The sequence below is a fragment of a genome, unplaced genomic scaffold, assembly GCF_019419815.1.
Source record: "Pyrus x bretschneideri cultivar Hongxiangsu unplaced genomic scaffold, Pyrus_bretschneideri_v1 Contig50, whole genome shotgun sequence".
Classification (NCBI taxonomy): Eukaryota; Viridiplantae; Streptophyta; class Magnoliopsida; order Rosales; family Rosaceae; genus Pyrus; species Pyrus x bretschneideri.
In genome coordinates, this window is record NW_025999788.1 from 1,300,093 (window position 1) to 1,321,799 (window position 21,707).

The 21,707-nt window shown below is 39.2% G+C and overlaps 3 protein-coding genes across 16 annotated transcripts; all 3 read left to right on the forward strand.

Moving 5' to 3' along the window:
• The first annotated feature begins 7,341 nt into the window (after positions 1-7,341).
• On the forward strand, positions 7,342-10,871 carry LOC125470605. 10 transcript variants are annotated; one of them, XM_048569907.1, is made up of 7 exons: positions 7,342-7,625; positions 7,774-7,963; positions 8,365-8,420; positions 8,853-8,934; positions 9,568-9,656; positions 10,167-10,233; positions 10,734-10,871. In XM_048569907.1, exons 1-4 carry the CDS (start codon positions 7,437-7,439, stop codon positions 8,922-8,924), a joined length of 507 nt encoding a protein of 168 aa, XP_048425864.1. In that variant the 5' UTR covers positions 7,342-7,436; the 3' UTR covers positions 8,925-8,934; positions 9,568-9,656; positions 10,167-10,233; positions 10,734-10,871. The 10 variants fall into 10 exon arrangements, with proteins under 10 accessions (XP_048425864.1, XP_048425871.1, XP_048425866.1 ...); XM_048569914.1 differs by having other exon boundaries at positions 8,853-8,920; XM_048569909.1 differs by lacking the exon at positions 9,568-9,656.
• A 340-nt stretch (positions 10,872-11,211) lies between these two features.
• Positions 11,212-18,790, forward strand: LOC103952002 (G-type lectin S-receptor-like serine/threonine-protein kinase At4g27290). 5 transcript variants are annotated; one of them, XM_048569901.1, is made up of 12 exons: positions 11,212-11,326; positions 11,631-11,869; positions 12,445-12,604; positions 13,117-13,185; positions 13,529-13,596; positions 15,472-16,686; positions 16,951-17,103; positions 17,201-17,331; positions 17,471-17,681; positions 17,786-18,023; positions 18,144-18,294; positions 18,384-18,790. In XM_048569901.1, exons 5-12 carry the CDS (start codon positions 13,584-13,586, stop codon positions 18,684-18,686), a joined length of 2,415 nt encoding a protein of 804 aa, XP_048425858.1. In that variant the 5' UTR covers positions 11,212-11,326; positions 11,631-11,869; positions 12,445-12,604; positions 13,117-13,185; positions 13,529-13,583; the 3' UTR covers positions 18,687-18,790. The 5 variants fall into 5 exon arrangements, with proteins under 5 accessions (XP_048425858.1, XP_048425857.1, XP_048425860.1 ...); XM_048569900.1 differs by having other exon boundaries at positions 12,445-13,185; XM_048569903.1 differs by having other exon boundaries at positions 12,445-13,185; positions 15,475-16,686.
• A 1,341-nt stretch (positions 18,791-20,131) lies between these two features.
• LOC103952054 (G-type lectin S-receptor-like serine/threonine-protein kinase At4g27290) lies at positions 20,132-21,282 on the forward strand. Its single transcript, XM_048569769.1, has 3 exons — positions 20,132-20,238; positions 20,297-20,592; positions 20,702-21,282. Exons 1-3 carry the CDS (start codon positions 20,132-20,134, stop codon positions 21,280-21,282), a joined length of 984 nt encoding a protein of 327 aa, XP_048425726.1.
• Positions 21,283-21,707: the final 425 nt, after the last annotated feature.

Sequence of the window (21,707 nt, forward strand, 5' to 3'; positions counted from 1 at the left end):
TTCAATGATTGGCAAGGGGAAGTCATCCTTTGGGCAAGCATCGTTGAGGTCCCGGAAGTCTACGCAAACACGTATTTGTCCTGATTTCTTAAGGACAATGACGATGTTGGAGATCCACTTGGGGTATTGCACTTCTCGAATAAAGCCTGCTTCGATTAGCTTGTCGATCTCGACCTCGATTTGTGGGATAAGCTCAGATCGATAGCGTCTTTGAGTTTGCTTTATCGGTCGTGTTTCAAGCCTGACCGCAAGATGATGAACAGCGATGATAGGGTCTAGGCCGGGCATTTCTTTGTAGGTCCAGGCAAAGACGTCTTTGTACTCTAACAACAGCTGATAATACTCCTTTATCTCATCTGTACTTAATAATGCACTTACAAAGATAGGCTTTGGTTCCTTGCTTGTACCTAAGTTGAGTTCCTTGAGATCATCGACCGTGGCTTGCCCCCCATCTTCGAGCTGTGGTGGCGCAGCAGTGACATCTTCCTCGGGGATTTCGTCTTCTTCACCTTCTTGAACCGTGATGTGGAAAACATCTTGGATCTCCTCTTCAGTGCTGTCTTCTCGAGCTTGTTGGCATAAGGATTGTTTGGTGTTCTGGGAGAGGCGTTCCTCGCAATCTTCATAGGAAGGAGCCTTGACCGAGTAATTGAAGAAGTCTTCTGGGAAGAGGTCACACATTGTGATGGGGATGGACGATCTTTGTGTCGAAATTTCATTATCTCCAACACTTTCACATTGTTCTGGAGGTTGGCGAAAGCTGCTTTCCCTCCTTTCTGATTGATAAACTTGTGGACAAGATGGTTGCTGCTTGTCCAATTTCTTCGAAGCGATCTTCGAAATGCATTCCTCACAATCTTCATAGCAAGGAGCCTTGATTGAGTAATTGAAGACGTCTTCGAGGAAGAAAAGATCCCGCATGAACGATCTTTGTGTTGTAATTTCATCATCCTCAACATTTTCATGTAGCTTTGAAGGTTGACGGTAACTGCTTTGCCCCCTTTCCGATTGGTGAACTTGTGGACAAGATATATGTTTCTCGTGCAGTTTCTTCGGAGTGACATGAATCCATCCTTCATCTTCACTTGACTTGACTGACATGGTTTTGGAGCATGCCCCCAGCGGTTGAGGTGAAGACTTTGAGTCGAAAGAGCCAGAAGCGACATCTTTCTTAGGGATTTCATCTTCAGTGCCGTTCTCTTGGGTTTGTTGGCATGAAGATTTGCCAGTGTGGATGATGATGCGCCTCCTTACCTTCAGTGGTCCTTTTGTGTCAACCTCTAGGATTGCTTGGCGCTTCATCCTTGAAGGAATCAGGCTTCGAAGGTTGTCATTTTCTCCTAACCCATCGAGCTTTTCTCCCTTTGGGGTTGTCTTCCTCTTTCCAAAAGGTTTCTCATTATCTTCAAATCTTTCTGAAGTTGATCGTCGCAGAGGAAAGATAACTGTGTTGCTTTGTTTCTTAAGCTTTAACAACCTTTCAAAAACAGAGCTTTGGGATGTCGGCGCGTTAAGTCTCTTGAAGACAGAGGTTCGATCTTGACCACCAATGCGATTAAACACTGAAGTTCTGGAGCTTGAATGGCTCATCCTATCGAAGACCGACGTCCGAGGGGAGGGTTTAGGCTCTTCTTGATCTTGTTCAATGCTCATGCTGACATATTGAGTGCTAGTGTTTTTCACTTGGCTTGAAATCATCACAGGTGCATTTGGTGTGAAACCAAGTCCGGCTTTGTTATTGTCAACTCCGTAACCATGCTCCTTCAACTTCTTTTGAGTTTTGGTGAGGTTACGTTCTTCGTCATTGACAGTGTTTGAAACCTTCTTTCCAGCCACCGCAGAAGAAGCGAAGTCGTACCCGGCCTTTGACATGAGTTTGTAGGCGTTAGGGTCGAAACCTTCCTCGGTCCTCTTGGTTGGAAGAAAGCTTGATTCCACCTTCTTTGGTAGAGCTTTTATGAAGCCTTGTGGTAGTCTTGCGACCTTAGCACCCCCGAGCTGTGTCAAAGGCAAAACTGCATTTGTCTTGAGCAAGTTCACATTATCCGTGTGCCACTGTGTATCGGCTTTTCTAGTTTCGAATGGAGATTGACCATTCTTTCTTCTTGACATTGGGATATACCGGAATATGGGTGCGTTCGGTCCTTCTGACGGCATCCTACTCCCTTTGGTTGTTGCAGGTTTAGCAAGCTCGTCATCGTCTTTGCTTGAAGATGGCACGGCCTGCTCTTTTTGCTTTTTAGGCATGGCTTGCCACTCCTGCTTTTTAGGTGCTGCTCTGCCCGTGGATTTGATCTCTTCCGGAAGGGCTTCGGGTACCGTCTCTTCATCCATGTAGAACTTGGCATCTGCAAAGTGTGATTCGGCTTCGGTGAACGGTTTGGTATCACCTTGGATCACCTTCACTCCTTCTCGGTAAAATTTTAGGCATTGATGAAGGGTGGACGGCACTACCCCATTTGCGTGGATCCAAGGTCTTCCTAAGAGCAAGCTATAGGAAGTTCTTGCATCAATCACGTAAAATATCGTGCTTGATTTGAGCTCACCCATGGTCATCTCTACTCGGATCATGCCTATCGCCCTTTGTCCTCCTTGGTTAAAACCCTGGATCAACAGACGGCTCAGGGATAGTTCATTCACCTTGATGCCGATTATGGTCATTGTTGATTTTGGCATGATGTTTATGGCCGACCCACCATCCACAAGCATGCGGTTGACTTTGTATTCCTTTATGTACCCGGAGACGAAGAGAGGACGGTTGTGAGGCTTTGATCCCAACAGTAGGTCTTCGTCAGTGAAGTTAATTACGTCATGGGTGGCACAACATGTGGCACATTCATGTGGCTGAAGCTTCGAGCCTTCGTCGTTACTTTCTTGCACTTCGTGGTCGTCGGAACCTGCCAAGACTGCTGCTAGTGCTCTTCGCATCTTTTTTGGCAATGGTAGCGCTTCCTCGATGCTAAAGTGTGTTGGCAGACCTTCTCCAGGTGTAAGGGTCTTTTCTACCTCAGTGGCGATAGCTTTGCCTTTTGAGGGCTCTTCTATTTCTACTTCAACCATGTGACAGGCCACGGTAGTGCACTGTTGGAAAAAGTCATTCAGGAAGTACTCACGTAAGGAAACGGGAATGCGTGGCTCCTGCTCCATAGGTTCCCTAGCATATGTTGTTTTATTATGCTTTATGTTTCTTTTAGGCTTCGCATTGTTGCGGCCGTGGTGATTTCTTCTTTGTTCCACCTTTGGCTGTATGACTTGTGGTCTTGGTTTCCTTGTCTTTTTGTAGGTTACCAATATCCATCCTTCTTCATCATCAGCATGTGTATCTTGGTCGCTTCTCTCCAGTGATGGTTGTGTAGGAGGTGCCGTGCAACTTAAGCATTCACGGGAACGGTCAGGTGTCATTTGGAGAGGCATATGATTAAATGATCCAAACGCAATTGTAGTGGTATGCGTTGCGGCCGTGTCCTCAAGGTCGAGCTCAATTTGCCCTTGTTGTGCTAGCTTCATGATGAGTTCTTTGAGAACGAAGCACTTGCCAACAGGATGGCTCACAATACGATGTTACTTGCAGTACCTAGGATCGTTTGTGCGATTCATTTCTTCAGGACGTTTGCATTCGGGTAGCTCAATCACCTTTTTTTCCAGCAAGTCATCTAACATGGCAGCCATGTCAGAGTCAGGAAAAGGGTACGTTTTCTGTTCCAACTCTCTCAAGGTGCTCTTGTATCTGTCTTGGGTGCGAGAAGGCTCACTTGTCTTTATCTCCTTCGCTTTTTTCTTGGAGGAGATCTTGATGGGCGCTGAGGAGGTCTTGATGGGGGTAGTGTTGACGGTGAAAGCTTCCTTAGCGGGCTTCTTCCCGGTCTTGTCTACATTTGGGGCGAATACTTTCTCCTTATTGAAGTTAGTAATTGGCTCCTTTTTCCCATGATTAGCGATACTCAGCTCCATGTCGTGGGAACGAGTTGCTAGCTCTTCGAATGTTCTTGGTTTTATACCTTGGAGGATGTAATGTAACCCCCAGTGCATGCCTTGAACGCACATCTCAATGGCAGAGGTTTCAGAAAGCCGATCTTTGCAATCCAGACTTAAGGAGCGCCACCTATTTATGTAGTTGACGACAGGTTCATCTCTCCACTGTTTCGTACTGGTCAGCTCTAGCATGCTTACAGTACGACGAGTGCTGTAGAAACGGTTGAGGAATTCCCTTTCTAGCTGGTCCCAACTGTTGATAGACTCAGGTTCGAGGTCAGTGTACCAATCAAAAGCGTTATTTTTCAGCGAACGCACGAACTGTTTGACGAGGTAGTCTCCCTCTGTCCCAGCATTGTTGCAAGTTTCAATGAAATGGGCGACATGTTGCTTCGGGTTGCCTTTTCCATCGAACTGCATGAATTTTGGGGGCTGATAACCCCTTGGCATCTTTAAAGCATCAATCTTCTTGGAGTAAGGCTTTGAGTACAGTACGGAGTCATGCGAGCTTCCTTCGTACTGTGTCTTGACAGTGCTTGCGATCATCTCTTGTAGCTGCTGGATAGAGAGAGATCCCATGAATGCCGTTGATTGGTCTAGCTTCAGCTTCTCTTCAACTTTCTCCACTGGTGGCTCCTCTTCTTCGTCGTCTTCTTTCTTTAATAGGCCAATATTTGGGTCGACTTTCACGTCGGGCAGCACATCTAGTTGGTTGACAAGTGCGGCAATCTGCAAGTCCTTCTCTTCCACAGTCCGTGTGAGCTTTGCGATTGCTTCATTCATCTGAGCTAGCTGCTCCTCGATTGAAGTTGCTCCGGTGGTCATGACTTGCATGGTTGTATTACCGCTCGAATCAGCGTCGGAGAGTAGGGACTCTGAGTATTTCCTCGGGCTTTCCCCCTTTGATGCCCTTAGCGAGGCTAGGGTGATCACAGGCTCGTACCTCAAGTGCTCTTGTTCCTTTGACAGAGTTAATGCAGGGGCGGAAGCTGCAGCAAAAAGAGCTCTTGCCTTACTTCGGGTTATGATGCCCGAAATATCACCACTTGTGGCGATGATGTTCTTGTTCTTTGCTTTGATTGCAGGAACAGCTTGATCCTTTCTTGATGCCATTTGCGTTTTTCGATGATTTGAGGATAGAGATGAGAGGTAGAGAAGTCCCACTGGGCGTGCCAAATTTGTAAACACGAAAAGTTCCTGAAACAAGAAACAAGAATACCGTGTACAAAATATATTTTATGTTTAATGATTTTGGGGTTACAATCTCTTTGTTATTTGATCCTCTGATTCTATCTTCGTAGGGTGTAGGTTTGTGGATGAGCTGTTGATCCAAAGGGCCGTCGGGGCTTGATCTAGGGATGAACAGTTGATGAACGGATCTTCGAGGGCTTTTGAGCTTGATCTTGAAGACTGGGTGTATGGATTTCTTCAAGGGGCCGTCGGGGCTTGATCTTGAGGGTTGATGGATGAGCGGATCTTCAAGGGCTTTTGGGCCTAATCTTGAAGACTGAGTGTATGGATTTCTTCAAGAGGCCGTCGGGGCTTGATTTTGAGGGTTGATGGATGAGCGGATCTTCAAGGGCTTTTGGGCCTAATCTTGAAGACTGAGTGTATGGATCTCTTCAAGAGGCCGTCGGGGCTTGATTTTGAGGGTTGATGGATGAGCGGATCTTCAAGGGCTTTTGGGCCTAATCTTGAAGACTGATTGGATGTGTGGATTTGTTGAGGTTGTTGATCCAAAGGGCCGTTGGGGCTTGATCTTAGGACGAACGGATGATGAACACTTTCTTCAAGGGGCCGTCGGGGCTTGATCTTGAGTCGGCGGAAGTTCTTCAAGGGCCGTTGGGGCTTGACCTTGAAGGAGGGTTTGACGAAGAACGAAGAGTGTTTTCTTGATCCTTCGGGATTTTGCTTGAGAGCTTTAGAGTTTCAAGGCTTCAAGGTTTTGGTGTGATGTAAATTCCCTTCTTTCTTTCTTTTCTTCTTCCTTTCTTTTCTCTCTCAAATGAATGCCTTGACTTCCTATTTATAGAATTCCAAAACTTGATTTTTGGATTTAAATAATCAGATGAAATAAATCATTTCTGCCAGGTATTGACACGTGTCCTATTTGATGACTTTTCCAATTTATTTCGATTTTTCGTTGAGTCGCACGCTACATGTAAAATTTATGTGACACGTGAGTGTTGAAATTTTAATTATTGGTCAACATTCATTTCACCGAAATTTTGATGTCTACATCTTCACAATATGCAATTGATGGTTTCTACTCTATAAAGTCTGACATCTATAGCTTTGGTGTTTTGGTGCTAGAGATAGTGAGTGGGAGCAAAAATAGAGGATTCTCTCATCCAAACCACAAACTCAACCTTCATGGACATGTGAGTGTGACAACGTCAAATGCCAAGTTAAATCTTTTTATCGCTTGATTCTGCTACTTCTACTAAGTAGACTAGTTTTCGTGTTTTAGGCATGGATTCTACACACGGCTAGTAGGCCTCTCGAACTTTTTGATAAATTGGTAAAGGAGTCACATCCATCTGCATAAAATTGTACGAACGATTCATGCGGGTCTTTTGTGTGTGCAGTGGAATCCGGAAGACAGGCCGAGCATGTCAGCTGCAGTTCTAATGTTGGGAGGTGAAGGTGCATTGCCTCCACCTCTAAAGCCTGGTTTTTACAGTGAAAGGGATCTGACTGAACTTGAAGCCGTCTAAAGCATGCTCGGCTAATGAAATCACTATTTCCCTACTGAAGGCTCGATAAAATATTGAAAATGATTTTCGCACACTTATCCCTCGTTATTTCATACAACTTCTTCAAGGCAAAAAATAAATTGTATGTTGTAACTTATATTTCGTGTTGGTGCATATATCCTTTTAGAATTGAACACAAATATGAGAGATTCCAAGCCTCTAATGTTCTTATTTATGTTTTCTTTGGATTTGTGGTGTAGTTCAGAACTCTATATAAATCATGTAAAAAATGGATTCGATTCCACATTACTTTACTTTAGACTAAAGTAAGGTTCCAAATTGGCACTGTTCAAATAAACAGTGTTTTGCACTGAATTTCATTCTATTTACAACTCTGCCACTATTTCGTTGATAAAAATGCCCACAATTTTGTCCGCAGGGTTTGGGACGGATTGGTAATCGGATTAGAGATAGAGAGAGGGAGAGGGAGACAAATCTGTCATTGGGTATTTACGGGCTTGCCATTCTGAACCAAGCACACGCGTCTATCATCGCGCGTTTTGCTTCGATCGTCTGTCTTTCAGTCTCTTTCAGACTCTGCATCTCTCTCAACCCTCACCGTCTTCACCTTCTCCGTAAAACCCAGCGGCCGAGAGGCCTGAGTCCACATCACAACTCGCCACTCCAGCGGCCTCAATATCAGCAAGGATGAAGTGATCGTCGGCGCCGCGGCCTGAGTTCGAGCGGAGTTCGGTCTGCTTGGCGAGGATGGTTCATAATTTCATCGAAGAAAGCAACGAGAAGCAGCCTCCGCCGAAATGTGAACGGAACCGCTGCAATTGTTTTCACAGCAACAGCAATGACAGCTCCGACGACGAGCTCGATATATTCGGTGGAGTTTTCGGTGATTCAATCTCCTCCGGTTCGTTCGGTGGCTACGCCTCCGATATTCTTAAGGTACAAAATTATAAATAAACGTTGCTTTGATTGCACTTTTTGATTTGTAAATTGTTTTTGCATTTTCTCATGGTTTCTTGGCAACCAAACACAGAATATGAATATGAATATGGATGATTGATTGTTTGCTTAATTATTGTTTAATCAGAGTCTGATTCCATGCGTGAGCGTCTCGGAGAGAAACCTCCTGGCCGATACGGCGAGGATCGTCGAAGCAAACAAGAATCTCAAACAAAAAGACGATTTGAGGAAGATGGTCACCGACGGACTGCAATCCCTCGGCTATGATTCCTTCACCTGCAAATCCAAATGGGAGAAATTGTCATCTTTCCCTGCCGGTAATTAATAATCCCATCCCACACGTTCTCAGCATCCAAACAGATTCAAGAAAAAAAAAATCAAAGTAACAACAAAATTAAATTTGGTTGTGGCTTTTCGATTTACGTGTTGGTGATGTCGTCCGTTTTGGCCTGTGAGTATCTTCTTATCTTAACTCTCACTCTGCAGTCGAATTAGAGTAATGGCATTGTTAGTGGTTTATCGGGCATATTTGGTGTTTGTAGAGTATGGGAAAACGTTGTTTCATCGAGTTGTTTTGATATTGAAAAAGTAAACACAAACCTAGGAGATTAACTACATGAAAGTACATTATTTGACTAACCATTGTAGTTTTTTTAGCCTATTGAGGATGAGATTCTTTATGGGAAATTACTTATCACATTGACATATTCTTCCTCAGAAAAGAAGACAAAGGATAAGCACAAAAGTAAACATCACAAAGGCGATCGCCTCTCAGTAAGCTTTCTTATCTCCAATCATGAATAAATATTTGGTGTTTGAAGTACTCTCATCTATGAACTATATATAATATGGATTTTATATGTACCTATAAATCCTTACAGAAATAAAAAGTCAAGGGGTCAAACTTCTTGCAACAATTCTTTAAAAAAAAAAAAAAAAAAAAAATGTCAACCTGTCATTACATTTAATGTTATAAGTGCTTGAAATATGTTAGCAGAAGTTCTCCATACTTTGAGTAATTCACCTCCTCTGAGTTACTGAAGAAGTGAGGCAATCACATAATGTTAGGCTTAAATTTGCAGAGATTCTCTAAAGTCGGCAAAAAATTGATTTCTATTATTTATACCTCTTTGTTATTATTGGTAATCTGTTTTAGCTTCAGATGAAAGAGCATCAAAAGTTTATATTGTTTAATGGAATATACAGAAAATATGGGAACTGAGAGAGCGGCAACAGATAGTTTCCATGGATACCTACCAGAACTTGAATCAATGGTAACGTATAAATTGTATGGATTTCGTGCCTATTTTAATCTTCGTTAACGAAATTAGTGTTTAAGTTGAATAATTCGTACTCTTTTGATATTGGAAATTAGGCTCTGATTTCTCAGTCCTATGCTTCTTGACCATCCATGATTTAATTATGATAGGCATGAAACTAAAATGGGGTTCAAGCGTGCATTATTTATGATGATGATGTACAATCACAGTGAGCCCACAACGGATTTAATTAAAATAGATATCTCTCATGCTTTATTATGGTGCTTTACTAGTTATGTTTAATTGCCTTTGGACTTGAGCAAGTTACCAATAAAGAAATGAAAAACAAATAACAAGGGCAGGAACCAGAGGTACCAAAAGAATTCACTTCTCTCTCTCTCTCTCTCTTGCCATCTTCTCTGTATTTTGGCTGCTTCTCTCTCCCGCACTCCCTTTTTAACTCTTGGTTCTGTGGTTTTGGGAAATGATTGATGGGTTTGCAGTTCATTTTACGATTTCTAGAGTGTTTGCAGTTTATTTTGGGGGTTTACACTAGAATTGAGGAAGCACATAGAGTATTTGCAGTTTAGTTTTTTTTATTTTAGAGGTTTTTTACTGTTTAGTTTGTGGGTTTTGTCTAATTTTTGTGGTCTGCTTTATAGATTGTTCTCTTTGGAAGCTTCTTTCCAGCCTTGACCTTCTTTTTGCCTGGTGCCTTCTCATTGAGTATTTGAGGAGCATTAAAACACAGGTGTGTGTGTTTTGTCGACGCAAGAAATGAACGACATAAAAACATCTGTCTTTGTATTTTTTTTTTGTGGTTTTTCTAACCCATCAATATTTTTTGAGTCAACCAAATAGTCCTAAATTGCAACTTATGTTCCGAGGTATTATTGTCTAAAATTAACTATGCATGTTTATTTTATGTTTGTGCGCGTGCACACCTCCGCATGGTGTTAATATCTGTGGGTCATCTATGTATATGTAGACATATCTATGTGTGTATATGTGGAATGCAACATATCGGATTTAGGTTATACTGTGCATAGTTTTATTATCTGTTATTATCTGCGCTATCACTATGCCATTTCTATGCAGGCTCTGAAAGTTATTCATGAGCTTTATAAGCACTTTCCATAATTTAAGCTGTCTGTTTTGGGTTCTTTTTCATTAGGTCATTACCTACTGATTAATGGAGAAACGAGGACCATGCCACTGATTTGGGTTCTTTTTCTAATTTTCTGATTTTGGGGTTTTGCAGGGAGTACTGATGTACTGATTTTCTCGGATTTTTTTTGTCCTTGCAGGATTTTTGGTCTTTGAAATGGGTACATGTTGTTTTTAATGTTTCAATTCTAGCGTGTTCCATTCTTCAGTGTTGAGTGATGGAAATTTGTTAAAGTAGTTGTAGTTTTTTGAGAAAGTTGGTGTTTTTAGTTATATTTTCTGTTTTTTCCCAAATGTAAGACTAGAAAATAATTGAAATGATGGTTTTTTAAAAACTCCTAATAATTTTTTTTTCTGGGATTTAAAAGCATCTTTTCCAGATTGGTTACAAGGGTTATGTTCTCTTCAATTGGTTCACCTAATTTTTATTAGTTTTAAGTTTTGTCCTTTAAGTTTTGTCTTTTAAGTTCTGTATTACGTCCTGTAACGAGAGATTTCTGTTGGCCTTTCGGATTATGGCATGGGAAAGTTCACTTATTTGTCTAATTAAATTGCATATGCCTTCGATTCTTTATTTAATTCTTCTGTTTGCGTTTGGGTGTGATGATCTAAGTTTCATATGTTTGGAATTATTCACTTAACACCAATTTGTTACATTCAGGTCTCCACCCCACATTCACAAGTTCAAATTCCATAGAAGTCGGTTCTGCAGATTGCTTCTGCAATTAGATCAGAGATCAACCACTCTTTTGTTATCCTGCGGAAGATTGCTTTTGGGAAGGATCTGAAGCAGTTCCTCTCTGTATGTTTACTCTCTATATGTTTATTGCCATGTATCTCTGTCTCGTCTGATTGATGGTGTTGATATTACACTGTAATTCATGATGATGATTTAATTGTTTCTTGATTTGTACTTGTTTGTAAATAATGTGGCATATATGAATTGCAATCTGTGTTTGTATGAAAGGGATGGCATATCATGTTGCGGACTTAATTGTTTATGTTTTTCTTATTTGCGAATGGTGTTATGATCGATTAGGTGATTGCTGACCTGTGACTTTGTTTGGAGCTCAAATTTTGTGAGCATTAAATTGGATTGTTTGCACGTGGTTTGATGTTTTTTTTGGTTGACAATGCAGGGATAGGAGAAACAAGGAGGATGACACTTATAACTGCCCCTCCCCATCGGCCGTCTTCAAATTTGGATCACAAGAAGGGAGCAACATATGTGTTGTCCTGCTGCATTTATATATGGTTAGTGTAAATAATTGGACAAAAGAGCCAAACAAACCCTTTTCTCTCAAATGGAGGCGATGATGTGGTCAACGGCCACCAGCCCCAACTCAAGAGTTTGGCCTTCATATAATTGGATTATAGTATAATTTTATTTTGCTTCATTTCTTTTTTCTTTATATAAGTGCAATATGAAAGGGATGGCATATCATGTTGCTGACTTAATTGTTTATGTTTGTCATATTTGCGAATGGTTTTATGATTGATTAGGTGATTGCAAAACTAGAACTTGAAAAACTAACACATGCATATAATTTTTGTGAAGGAACTGCGATCCAGTGGCTGGATAGAAGAAAAGGACAACGCAAGCTCTCTCTCTCTCTCTCTCTCTCTCTCTCTCACACACACACACACAGTGGCTCTGCGTTCCTCTCCCCCAAAACCTAAGGGCTTCGGCTTTGATCTGATCAAACCCACCTCCAAAAACCTTCCTTGATCACCATCTTCAGCAACCCAATTCGGAGCCTGCTCGGATCGGGACCTCTTGGAGATTCGGAGCTCCAGGTGAGATAATTTCCCCCAAATTTTCCCCAAATTGTATTCAATTTATGCTGCTCCTTTTCATTTTCCATTTTAATTTGGAATTGGTTGATATTTTAGGCTGGTATCGTATGTATAACCAGAACAGTTTTTGTGTTGGATTGGGGACAAATTATCCAGCATTATTAGCTATTTGGTTCCTGTGTATTTGTAATCTGAATAATATGAATTAGGGTTTTTCTGTTAGTGTCCGATTAGTGAAGAAAGATACGCCTCTTTGCCTTTTTTTTTCCTTCTGGTTTTCAAATTTGGGATTTTACTGGGATTTATCATCTGGGTATCCTTTAAATTTGTTGGGTTTTTGAGAAAATTAGTGGGTTTTGTTGATTAAGTGGTTTACTTGGTTATAGTTCTAAATTGGTTCTAATTAGGGTTTTCGAAGTTTGTTGCTTGCTTGCTTGGTTGTTTGGAAAATGGAGACACTGACTTTTGTTTTATTGCATTTATGGAATACAAGGAAAATTTCTGGGTTATGTTCATCAAGGGTCATTTGAATTTTATACTTCCCATTTTTTTCTTTTTTTCTTTTCTTTTTTTAGGCAAGCAGAATGATGTAAATCGTTGGCGATTTACGGTGGCTTTGAAGGGTTGGACTTGCTCTTATAAAGTTCTGGAAGACAAACCGCTTTGGAGCCAGCAGCACTCAGCAGCCAGAGCAGCCGTGTCTCTCTTCCTCATCGCAAAATGGGTGTTTTCAGGGTGAGCCGCAATGCTCTTAATTTCAAGTAATGGGTTTGTGTTACTGTGCAGATCTGGCTAACTTCGCATTTAGTTTCTTGGAATTGTTTTTTTTTTTTTTTTTTGTAATTATATATTTGTAATGCTTTTATGTTTGTCGTTCTGTGCTGGGAAATTGGAAAGATCTAGAAATAATATAGTTCTTGAGCTAATGTGAAGATTTTGTGTTGAATATTTTGATTCCTTTTTTCTATTTGCACTTAGAAAAACAGAGGATTGTGGTTAATTATTGTGCTATGAAGCTTCTATTTTTTCTTTTTATGCCCAAGATTGAATTTTTTCTCTCCGCTGTTGAAAAGTAGAACTCTCTCTATCTCTAAAAAACATGATCCAGTGTGAAGTTTGGTTGTCTCTCTCTCCAGAAACTTATATTCCATATTGCATCCATCAACTCTAATCATTCCTTGATCCGGTGTAATTTTTACCATATGTTTAACCTTTGGACTTCTTTGCATGCCTGTCCTCCTTCTAAGTCAACTGAGGATTCAAATCCGGCGGGTCCAGCTCAAGATATAGATAAAACAATTCCAACTCTTAAAAGGGTATAATTTGTTAATCCCCTTTCCTTGGAGTTAATTTTTAGTGATGTGTTTTTAATAGAATTGCAGATTTGAGTAGTGAGTTTTTCAATGGTGTTATTTTTTTAACAATTTATAATACCATTTGTAAAATTTAGTCAGAATTTTTTTGAACAACTATAATATCGTTTGATTTCAATTTGTAATTACTTTTGTTAAATTTAAGCGTAAATATGTTAATAAATCTTTATACCTTATGTCCAAATATGTATACAATATGGTATATGATACATATACAGTACTGTGTATTTATAGTTTTTATAACGTTAGTACTGAGCATTTTCAATGTATGCTATTTTGTGTGTAGGGAATGAAAAGTGCATTCTTCACAAAGGCAAAATAGAGAACAGATTATACGTTATATGAAAAGAAGAGGTTAGTTTGATTGTCATTGCTTTTTTCATATGGTTAACTTCTGAGTTACTTGGCTTACGACTAATTTAATTGTTTGCTTGCCCAAGTTAAAGTCATTCGTTTTATTAATGCTGGTGAACAAAATCAACCTGATTTAATGTTAAAACAATATCAAAATTTCCATTAGTCTTGATTGTCTTAACCCTTTTCTTTTCCGTTTTTACCAAAATTTCATGAAATTTTTGCACAAGTTTTTTTTACAGAAATTAAGTTGATTTACTATTTTACTGTCTCTTGGTAGAATTTTCTTATTCGTTGTTCTAAATTAGTATTGCAAATTTTAAGTGGTGGAACAGACCCAAATTAAACCTATAATAGAACCAAATTAAACTTATATTAAAGTGTTCTTCAGCTGCAAATGTGGGTGTGGCCATCTTTCAAGATATGTTCCCACCCCATCTCTTGGTGCAAACAAATTTATATTAATACAAAAAAAAAAAAAAAAAAATGTCGTTTGTATCAAAAGAAAAAAAGGAGATTTTTTTTTTAACATTTTTCAACTTTTAGAAGACAAAAACTAAGAACAAAATTGGTCTAGAACAAAGGATTTTACATTAGTATATCCATAATTGAAGGATTTAAGCCCTTTCCATACAGTGATTTTTCTACAAAGACTTGGTCCATTGGCAGCTAATAAACAATATGTGAAGGTTGAATAGTTGACTTAGTTGACTTGCAAGCAGGCGAGAATATAATGTATTAAATTAGAATAGAACTACCCTGATAACCCTAAGTTTTATACAAACATTTAAAGGGTTAAATTGGAATGTACCTTGCAGAAACTTCAAAGAAATAAAGTTTATCTAGAAAGAAAAGGACGTGTATACCTAACGGAGTAAAAATATGATGACGGTGTTCAAGGTAATTTGGATTATATTTGCTTTCTGTATTGCATTTGCTTTCTTAAATTGAGAGTTATTATAATCTAAATAGAGCTGAAAAATGTATTGCATTTGCTTTCAATTGGATTAGATTATACATTTGAACTACTGCGATTCAGATTCGACAGCTTTACTGTACGTTCTAATGTCTACTGCAATACAGGATTGAACATTTTTGGTACAAGTAAACTAAAAAACAACCAACAACATGAAAGCAACTGAGGCAACTGACAGCAAAGAAAACAAGGTTGCAAAAAACAACCACAATCAGCAACCAAAAACAACCCAAAGCAGAAGCAAAAACAAACAAGAAAAACCGACACTTCGAGAAACCAAAAAACTTCCACAAAGAAATTCTGTAGGAAATGGTAGACACAATGTCATAGAAAAAAAGAAAAAGAAAAAGGAAGTAGCATCTTTGAAGTCAATTCTAAAAAATATTGACCTTGCTATAAAAAAAAATCACGTGGAGAGAGAAAGAGACGTACACACACACACACAAAGGGACATACAAATGGTTTCAAGGCATATTTTCTCCCATCCGAGATGCTCTTATTTTATACTTCGTTTTTGGCATTTGTGTATTCAAGTCAAATGTCGGGGCTGCTCTCTTCGTCTAATTTTTCCAACAATAATGCTACTATATATTAATTTATATCATTCTTGGACCGAGTCCGATGTCTGCTTCCGATAATTTCCTCAGTTTCACACTGGAGAACAATTTATCTTCCCTTGGAACTTAGTGATTTGTCTTCCCATGTGCCCAATTATTCAACAATATTAAGTCAAAAATGACAAAAAAATGCGAAATCATACATGTAAGAAGGGCGTAGAGGGACAATTGAGGTCTTTGATTTTCAGTGCTTTCCCACGAATTTAATGAAAAATCCATTGAAAGCTTCAACTAAGATGTGCTTGCTTCTCTTCTACTCTTCTTTACTGCTCATCATCGCAGCAGTATTCTCCATAGCTGATGATGCCACAAGTACTTTTCGGTCCGTTAGAGATGGTGAGACTGTAGTTTCAACTGGTGGAACGTTTGAGCTAGGATTTTACAGTCCCGATGCTTCTAATAGACGGTACGTGGGGATATGGTACAAGAAGATATCTGTTACAACCATTGTATGGGTTGCCAACAGAGACACACCCCTCACTGATTTGTCCGGCGTTCTGAAGGTCACCAACCCCGGAGTTCTTGTCCTCAACCACAACATGAGCACAGTTTGGTCCTCCAACACATCGAGAACTGCACAGAATCCAGTGGCACGTCTTTTGGATTCGGGTAATCTTGTCGTGACAGATATGAGTGATGATGACCCTGAGAACTTTCTGTGGCAAAGTTTTGATTACCCTGGCGACACATTCTTACCAGGTATGAAACTTGGTAGGAACACAGTTACAGGCTTCAATTGGCATCTTAGATCATGGAAAAGTCCTCAGGATCCTTCTCAAGGCAATTATACATATCAATTTGGTCCCAAAGGATATGCGGAAAAATTTTTGAGGGAAGGTTCGGTCATAAAATTTCGGACTGGACCATGGAATGGAGTCCGGTTCAGTGGAGAGCCTCACTTAAATCCAAACCCTATATACACATACGGTCTTGTTTCTGAGCCTGATGAAATGTACTACAGTTACAACCTTTGCAACAGCTCAATCCTTTCGAGGGTGCTGTTAACCTCAGATGGACTTGTGCGGCGCTACACATGGATTGATAGAACCCAAGGTTGGGATCTTTACCTAACAGCCCAAATTGATAACTGTGAGAACTATGCATTATGTGGTGTATATGGTGCTTGTAACATTCAACAGTCCCCGGTTTGCAGTTGTTTGAAAGGATTTACACCAAAGTTTCCGAAAGAATGGGATTTGGTGGATTGGTCTCATGGCTGTGTGAGAAAGACACCTCTAAATTGCACTGGAGATGTGTTCCAAAAGTACTCGGGGGTGAAATTGCCTAGCACAGAACAATCCTGGCATAACGAAAGTATGAAGCTCAAGGAATGTGAGATGGTGTGCATGAAGAACTGCTCCTGCACGGCTTATACAAATTTGGATATCCGGGATGGAGGAAGTGGGTGCTTGCTGTGGTACGGTGATCTAATTGATATAAGGCACTTTGCTGAAAACGGGCAAGATATTTATATAAGAATGGCTGCAGCAGAACAAGGTATGTAAAAAAACACTTGTTGGTGACTATGCATTTAGTCATAATCACATGCTCGAAACAAAGTCAAGACATAACGAAGTGAAACATTGTACTAATTCTAACAGTTTTAACTTTGAATTTTGACACAATTAGCAATATCTTGTTTTAGAATTGTCTCACAAACTAGAAACTATTAGTTGGATGATAGACTTATACAGTTTTTTATTTATTTGTTTATTAGTCTCCGACTCATAGATTTTCTGTCTTCAAAAATATCATTCGTAGATCATGAAGATGATACAAAGATCAACGCTAAATACTCTGAATCCAATGCAAAGAAAATGAGAATCATAATAAGCACTACTGTGTTGTCTACCGGACTGCTAATCCTAGGCCTTGCCCTGCTGTTTTATGTTTGGAAGAAGCAGCACCAAAAAGGTATTAAGTTGGTCGTACTATTGTGCCCCTCTGCTTTCCAAACTACATAGTTCAGTTATAAACGGAATTTTTTTCACTCATCACTGCGTCTTTGCAGGAAAACTGGGACGCAGCCAAAAGGAGGATCTGGAATTACCGTTATTTGACTTGATGACAATAGTTTCTGCAACCAGTAACTTTTCAATTGAAAACAAACTTGGTGAAGGCGGTTTCGGATCTGTCTTCAAGGTAAAACCAGATAGTCCTTCATAGTTTCAAAGTTGTATAGATACATGTACTTCTGGTTAGAATATGGAATGATGGATACAAGTAGTGTGAAAACTACAAAGTATGAATTTTGGTCATAACATACGCTGATGGATTTCAGGGTACGATGGAAGATGGACAAGAAATCGCAGTGAAAAGGCTTTCACAAAGTTCTAGACAAGGACTCGACGAGTTCAAGAATGAAGTTACACATATTGCCAAACTTCAGCACAGGAATCTAGTGAAGCTTCTTGGATGCTGCATTCAAGAAGACGAGATGATATTGATCTACGAGTTCATGCCTAACAAGAGCTTAGACTTCTTTATTTTCGGTTTGACCACTCAAAAACCTTGCATTTAGTTTGATTAGTCCGCTTATGCTAGCAGCCTAGCACAATGTTTTTTTTTGACAATTGTGAATGATGATATTTTGCAGATCAAAGAAGAAGGATGTTATTAGACTGGCCGAAGTGCTTTGAAATTATTAATGGGATAGCTCGAGGGCTGCTCTATCTTCATCAAGATTCTAGATTGAGAGTTATTCATAGAGATCTCAAAGCAAGTAACATTTTATTAAGCAGTGAATTTAACCCGAAAATCTCAGACTTTGGCCTGGCTAGAAGCTTTGGAGGAAGTGAAACGAAAGCAAAAACGAAGAAAGTGGTCGGAACATAGTAAGTATCCTAAAACACAATTGTATGACTCTTATTTACCGAATTTTCAAAAACACTAATAGAAACCAGAAAGTCTGATTCTTTGCATATAAAAATGTTTTTTAACACGTTGGTTTGCAGCGGTTACATGTCCCCAGAATATGCAATTGATGGTTTCTACTCTATAAAGTCCGACGTCTATAGCTTTGGTGTTATGGTGCTAGAGATAGTGAGTGGGAGCAGAAATAGAGGATTCTCTCATCCAGACCACAATCTCAACCTCCTTGGACATGTGAGTGTGACAGCGTCAAATGTCAAGTTAAAAATTCTTATCACTCGACTCTGCTACTTCTGCTAAGTAGAGTAGTTTTCGTGTTTTAGGCATGGATGCTACACACAGAAGGCAGGCCTCTCGAACTGCTTGATGCATCGATAAAGGACTCTGTTACTCTGCATGAAGTTGTAAGAACGATTCATGTGGGTCTTTTGTGTGTGCAGCGGAATCCAGAAGACAGGCCGAGCATGTCAGCTACAGTTTTAATGTTGGGTAGTGAAGGTGTGTTGCCCCCACCTCTAAAACCTGGTTTTTACAGTGAAAGGGATTTGACTGAACTCGAACCCGGTCATTCTTCTAAAGCATGCTCAGCTAATGAAGTCACTATTTCACTAGTCGAGCCTCGCTAAAATTTTGGAAATGATTTTCGTACTCACTTTTGTCTTTATTTTGTCTCTTGATTTTCCTATAACTTCTTCAATTGGATGGCAATGTTATATAAGTCATTGTCACATGGCTACACTCTTTAGGCCAATTCACTAAAGTTTGTGAATATGATTGGAACTGTCATATTATAAATTGATTCGTAAAGATGATTTTTCAGCAAAAAATAAAAAATAAAAATAAAAAATTGGTATTGTTTAGTCATTAAGCTATATAAAAACATATGGTAGGGATTGATAAAAGTATTACGAACGGTTTATGAGGCATTTTCATTCTTGAGTGGCCAAACATTGTTCATTTTTAAGGCGAAAAAAAAAATCAACGGAGAAAAAATCTAACAGATTTTAGTATGTGGCTAGAACAAAGTTTCATCAATTGGAACATTTTCCGAACTATTTTAAATGAATTCAGAAAATTTTTACAAAACAACAAAAGTTCTATGAAAAATAAGTTTTATGATGGTTTTGTTGAATTCCCAAAACAGATTAAAAACCCCAAATAACATTTGTGTATAAAAAAGAAGGTAATACTATCTACATGCTCATTTTTACTTCCTACACATTCTTTCAATATTCGCTCATCGGATGGAGTAAATTGCAGAAAATCAAGGCCAAATATTAACAAAGGTGATTGAAAGATAAAAATAAACATGTGAATAACGCTAGCTACTTCTTACATAAATTTCTCCAGTATGAGATGTGGAAAGACATGTCTAAGTAGAAGAAATTTTTCAATGTGACCGGTACACGGAGTGGTACATCACATGTCACTATATAAATGATGAGATATGTGTGTTAAAAATTAAGGGAAATTTTATTTGAACCCATCTAATATCTTTCTACACCCAACTTATCTCTTCACCTATATTGTTTTTTTTATTAAAGAATTAATATCTCTTTAAACCCAAATTTATTACTTAAACTACCATTTCAAACCTAATTCAAAATGTAAAATTATCTTTACACCCATTCCCTTTATAAAATCACATATCTAATTGAATATTTTTTTCTTTTTAAAGAGGTGTCTTTTGCCCCTCTATAATTGCATATGCCGTATAGGACTAGCATTTCCATGACTGTTTTTTTTTTCTTTCTGCTACAACAACCCATCCATGGACTTGGGATCCAAGAGATCATTCCATAGACTTGAATTTGCCAAGAGAATGTTATGCAAGCTCCAATTCAATCCTTTTTGAATTGAGCATTTTCATGTACTTTTTAAGAAACTTTGAAGTGACATAGGACTGGGTGTTTTGTTGTTATGTTAATAAACAAATAAACAAATTGGAGCTATTTCGAATAAAAAAGGTGCAAGACATGCCATCCGCTAGTTCATGGTTAAGGTTGAGGTCTTTGATTTTCAGTGCTTTCCCATGAATTTAATGAAACATTCATTGAAAGTTTCAACCAAGATGTGCTTGCTTCTTTTCTATTCTTCTTTGCTACTCGTTGTTGCAGCAGTATTCTCCATAGCTGATGAAGCACAAGTACATTTCAGTCCATTAGAGACGGTGATACTGTAGTTCAACTGGCGGAACATTTGAGCTAGGATTTTACAATCCTGATGCTTCTAATAGACGGTACGTGGGGATATGGTACAAGAAGATATCTGTTACAACCATTGTATGGGTTGCCAACAGAGACACACCCATCCCTGATTTGTCTGGCGTTATGAGGTTCACCAACCCCGGAATACTTGTCTTTAATCACAATAAGTGCACAGTTTGGTCCTCCAACACATCAAGAACTGCACAGAATCCAGTGGCACGTCTTTTGAATTTGGGTAATCTTGTCGTGATAGATAGGAGTGATGATGCCCCTGAGAACTTTCTATGGCAAAGTTTTGATTACCCTGGTGATACATACTTACCAGGTACGAAGCTTGGTAGGAACACAGTTACAGGCTTCAATTGCCATCTTAGATCGTGGAAAAGTCCTCAGGATCCTCTTAAGGCAATTATACATATCAATTGGTCCCAAAGGATATGCAGAAAAATTTGTGAGGGAGGGTTCGGTCATAAAATTTTGGTCTGGACCATGGAAAGGAGTCCGGTTCAATGGAAAGCCTCAGTTAAATCCAAACCCTATATACACATACAGTCTGGTTTCTAAGCCTGATGAAATGTACTACAGTTACAAGCTTCGCAACAGCTCAATCCTTTCGAGGGTTGTGTTAAATTCAGATGGACTTGTGTGGCATTATACATGGATTGATAGAACCAAAGGTTGGTTTCTTTACCTAACAGCCCAAATTGATAATTGTGACAACTATGAATTCTGTGGTGTATATGGTGCATGTAACATTGAAAAGTCCCCGGTATATAGCTGTTTGAAGGGATGTATACCAAAGTTTCCGAAAGAATGGGATTTGGTGGATTGGTCTCATGGATGTGTGAGAAAGACTTCTCTAAATTGCACTGGAGATGTGTTCCAAAAGTACTCGGGGGTGAAATTTCCTAGCATAGAACAATCCTGGCTTAACAGAAGTATGAACCCCAAGGAATGTGAGATGGTGTGCATGAAGAACTGCTCCTGCACGGCTTATACAAATTTGGATATCTAGGATGGAGGAAGCGGGTGCTTGTTGTGGCACGGCGATCTTATTGATATAAGATACTTTGCTGAAAACGGGCAAGATATTTATATAAGAATGGCCGCAACAGAACTAGGTTTGTAAAAAAGCCTGTTGGTGACTATGCATTTATTCATAATCATATGCTCGAACCAAAGTCAAGACATAAGGAAGTGAAACATTGTACTAATTCTAACAGTTTTAACTTTGAATTTTGACACAATTAGCAATATCTTGTTTTAGAATTGTCTCACAAACTAGCAACTATTAGTTTTTTATTTATTTTTAATTTGGCCGCAAATTCCGTCCCACTCCAGCATTACTATCATGGGAAGAGACTTTGAGGATAATTTGTTAATAAACAAGAAAAATACAATATGTCAGGGGGGACATGAGATCAAAGTCAGGCCATTAAA

Bases quoted from the DNA above. Each gene is read 5' to 3' on its own strand.
- LOC125470605 (XM_048569906.1), top strand. From the start codon at position 7,437: ATGGTTCATAATTTCATCGAAGAAAGCAACGAGAAGCAGCCTCCGCCG. The intron at 7,964-8,364 runs GTAATTAATAAT...ATTCTTCCTCAG, and splicing joins ATTGTCATCTTTCCCTGCCG to AAAAGAAGACAAAGGATAAG. The intron at 8,421-8,852 runs GTAAGCTTTCTT...TGGAATATACAG, and splicing joins ACAAAGGCGATCGCCTCTCA to AAAATATGGGAACTGAGAGA.
- LOC103952002 (XM_048569900.1), top strand. The intron at 16,687-16,950 runs GTATGTAAAAAA...TATCATTCGTAG, and splicing joins AATGGCTGCAGCAGAACAAG to ATCATGAAGATGATACAAAG. The intron at 17,104-17,200 runs GTATTAAGTTGG...GCGTCTTTGCAG, and splicing joins GAAGAAGCAGCACCAAAAAG to GAAAACTGGGACGCAGCCAA.
- LOC103952054 (XM_048569769.1), top strand. From the start codon at position 20,132: ATGTGCTTGCTTCTTTTCTATTCTTCTTTGCTACTCGTTGTTGCAGCA. The intron at 20,239-20,296 runs GTAGTTCAACTG...TGCTTCTAATAG, and splicing joins CCATTAGAGACGGTGATACT to ACGGTACGTGGGGATATGGT. The intron at 20,593-20,701 runs GTACGAAGCTTG...TTGGTCCCAAAG, and splicing joins TGGTGATACATACTTACCAG to GATATGCAGAAAAATTTGTG.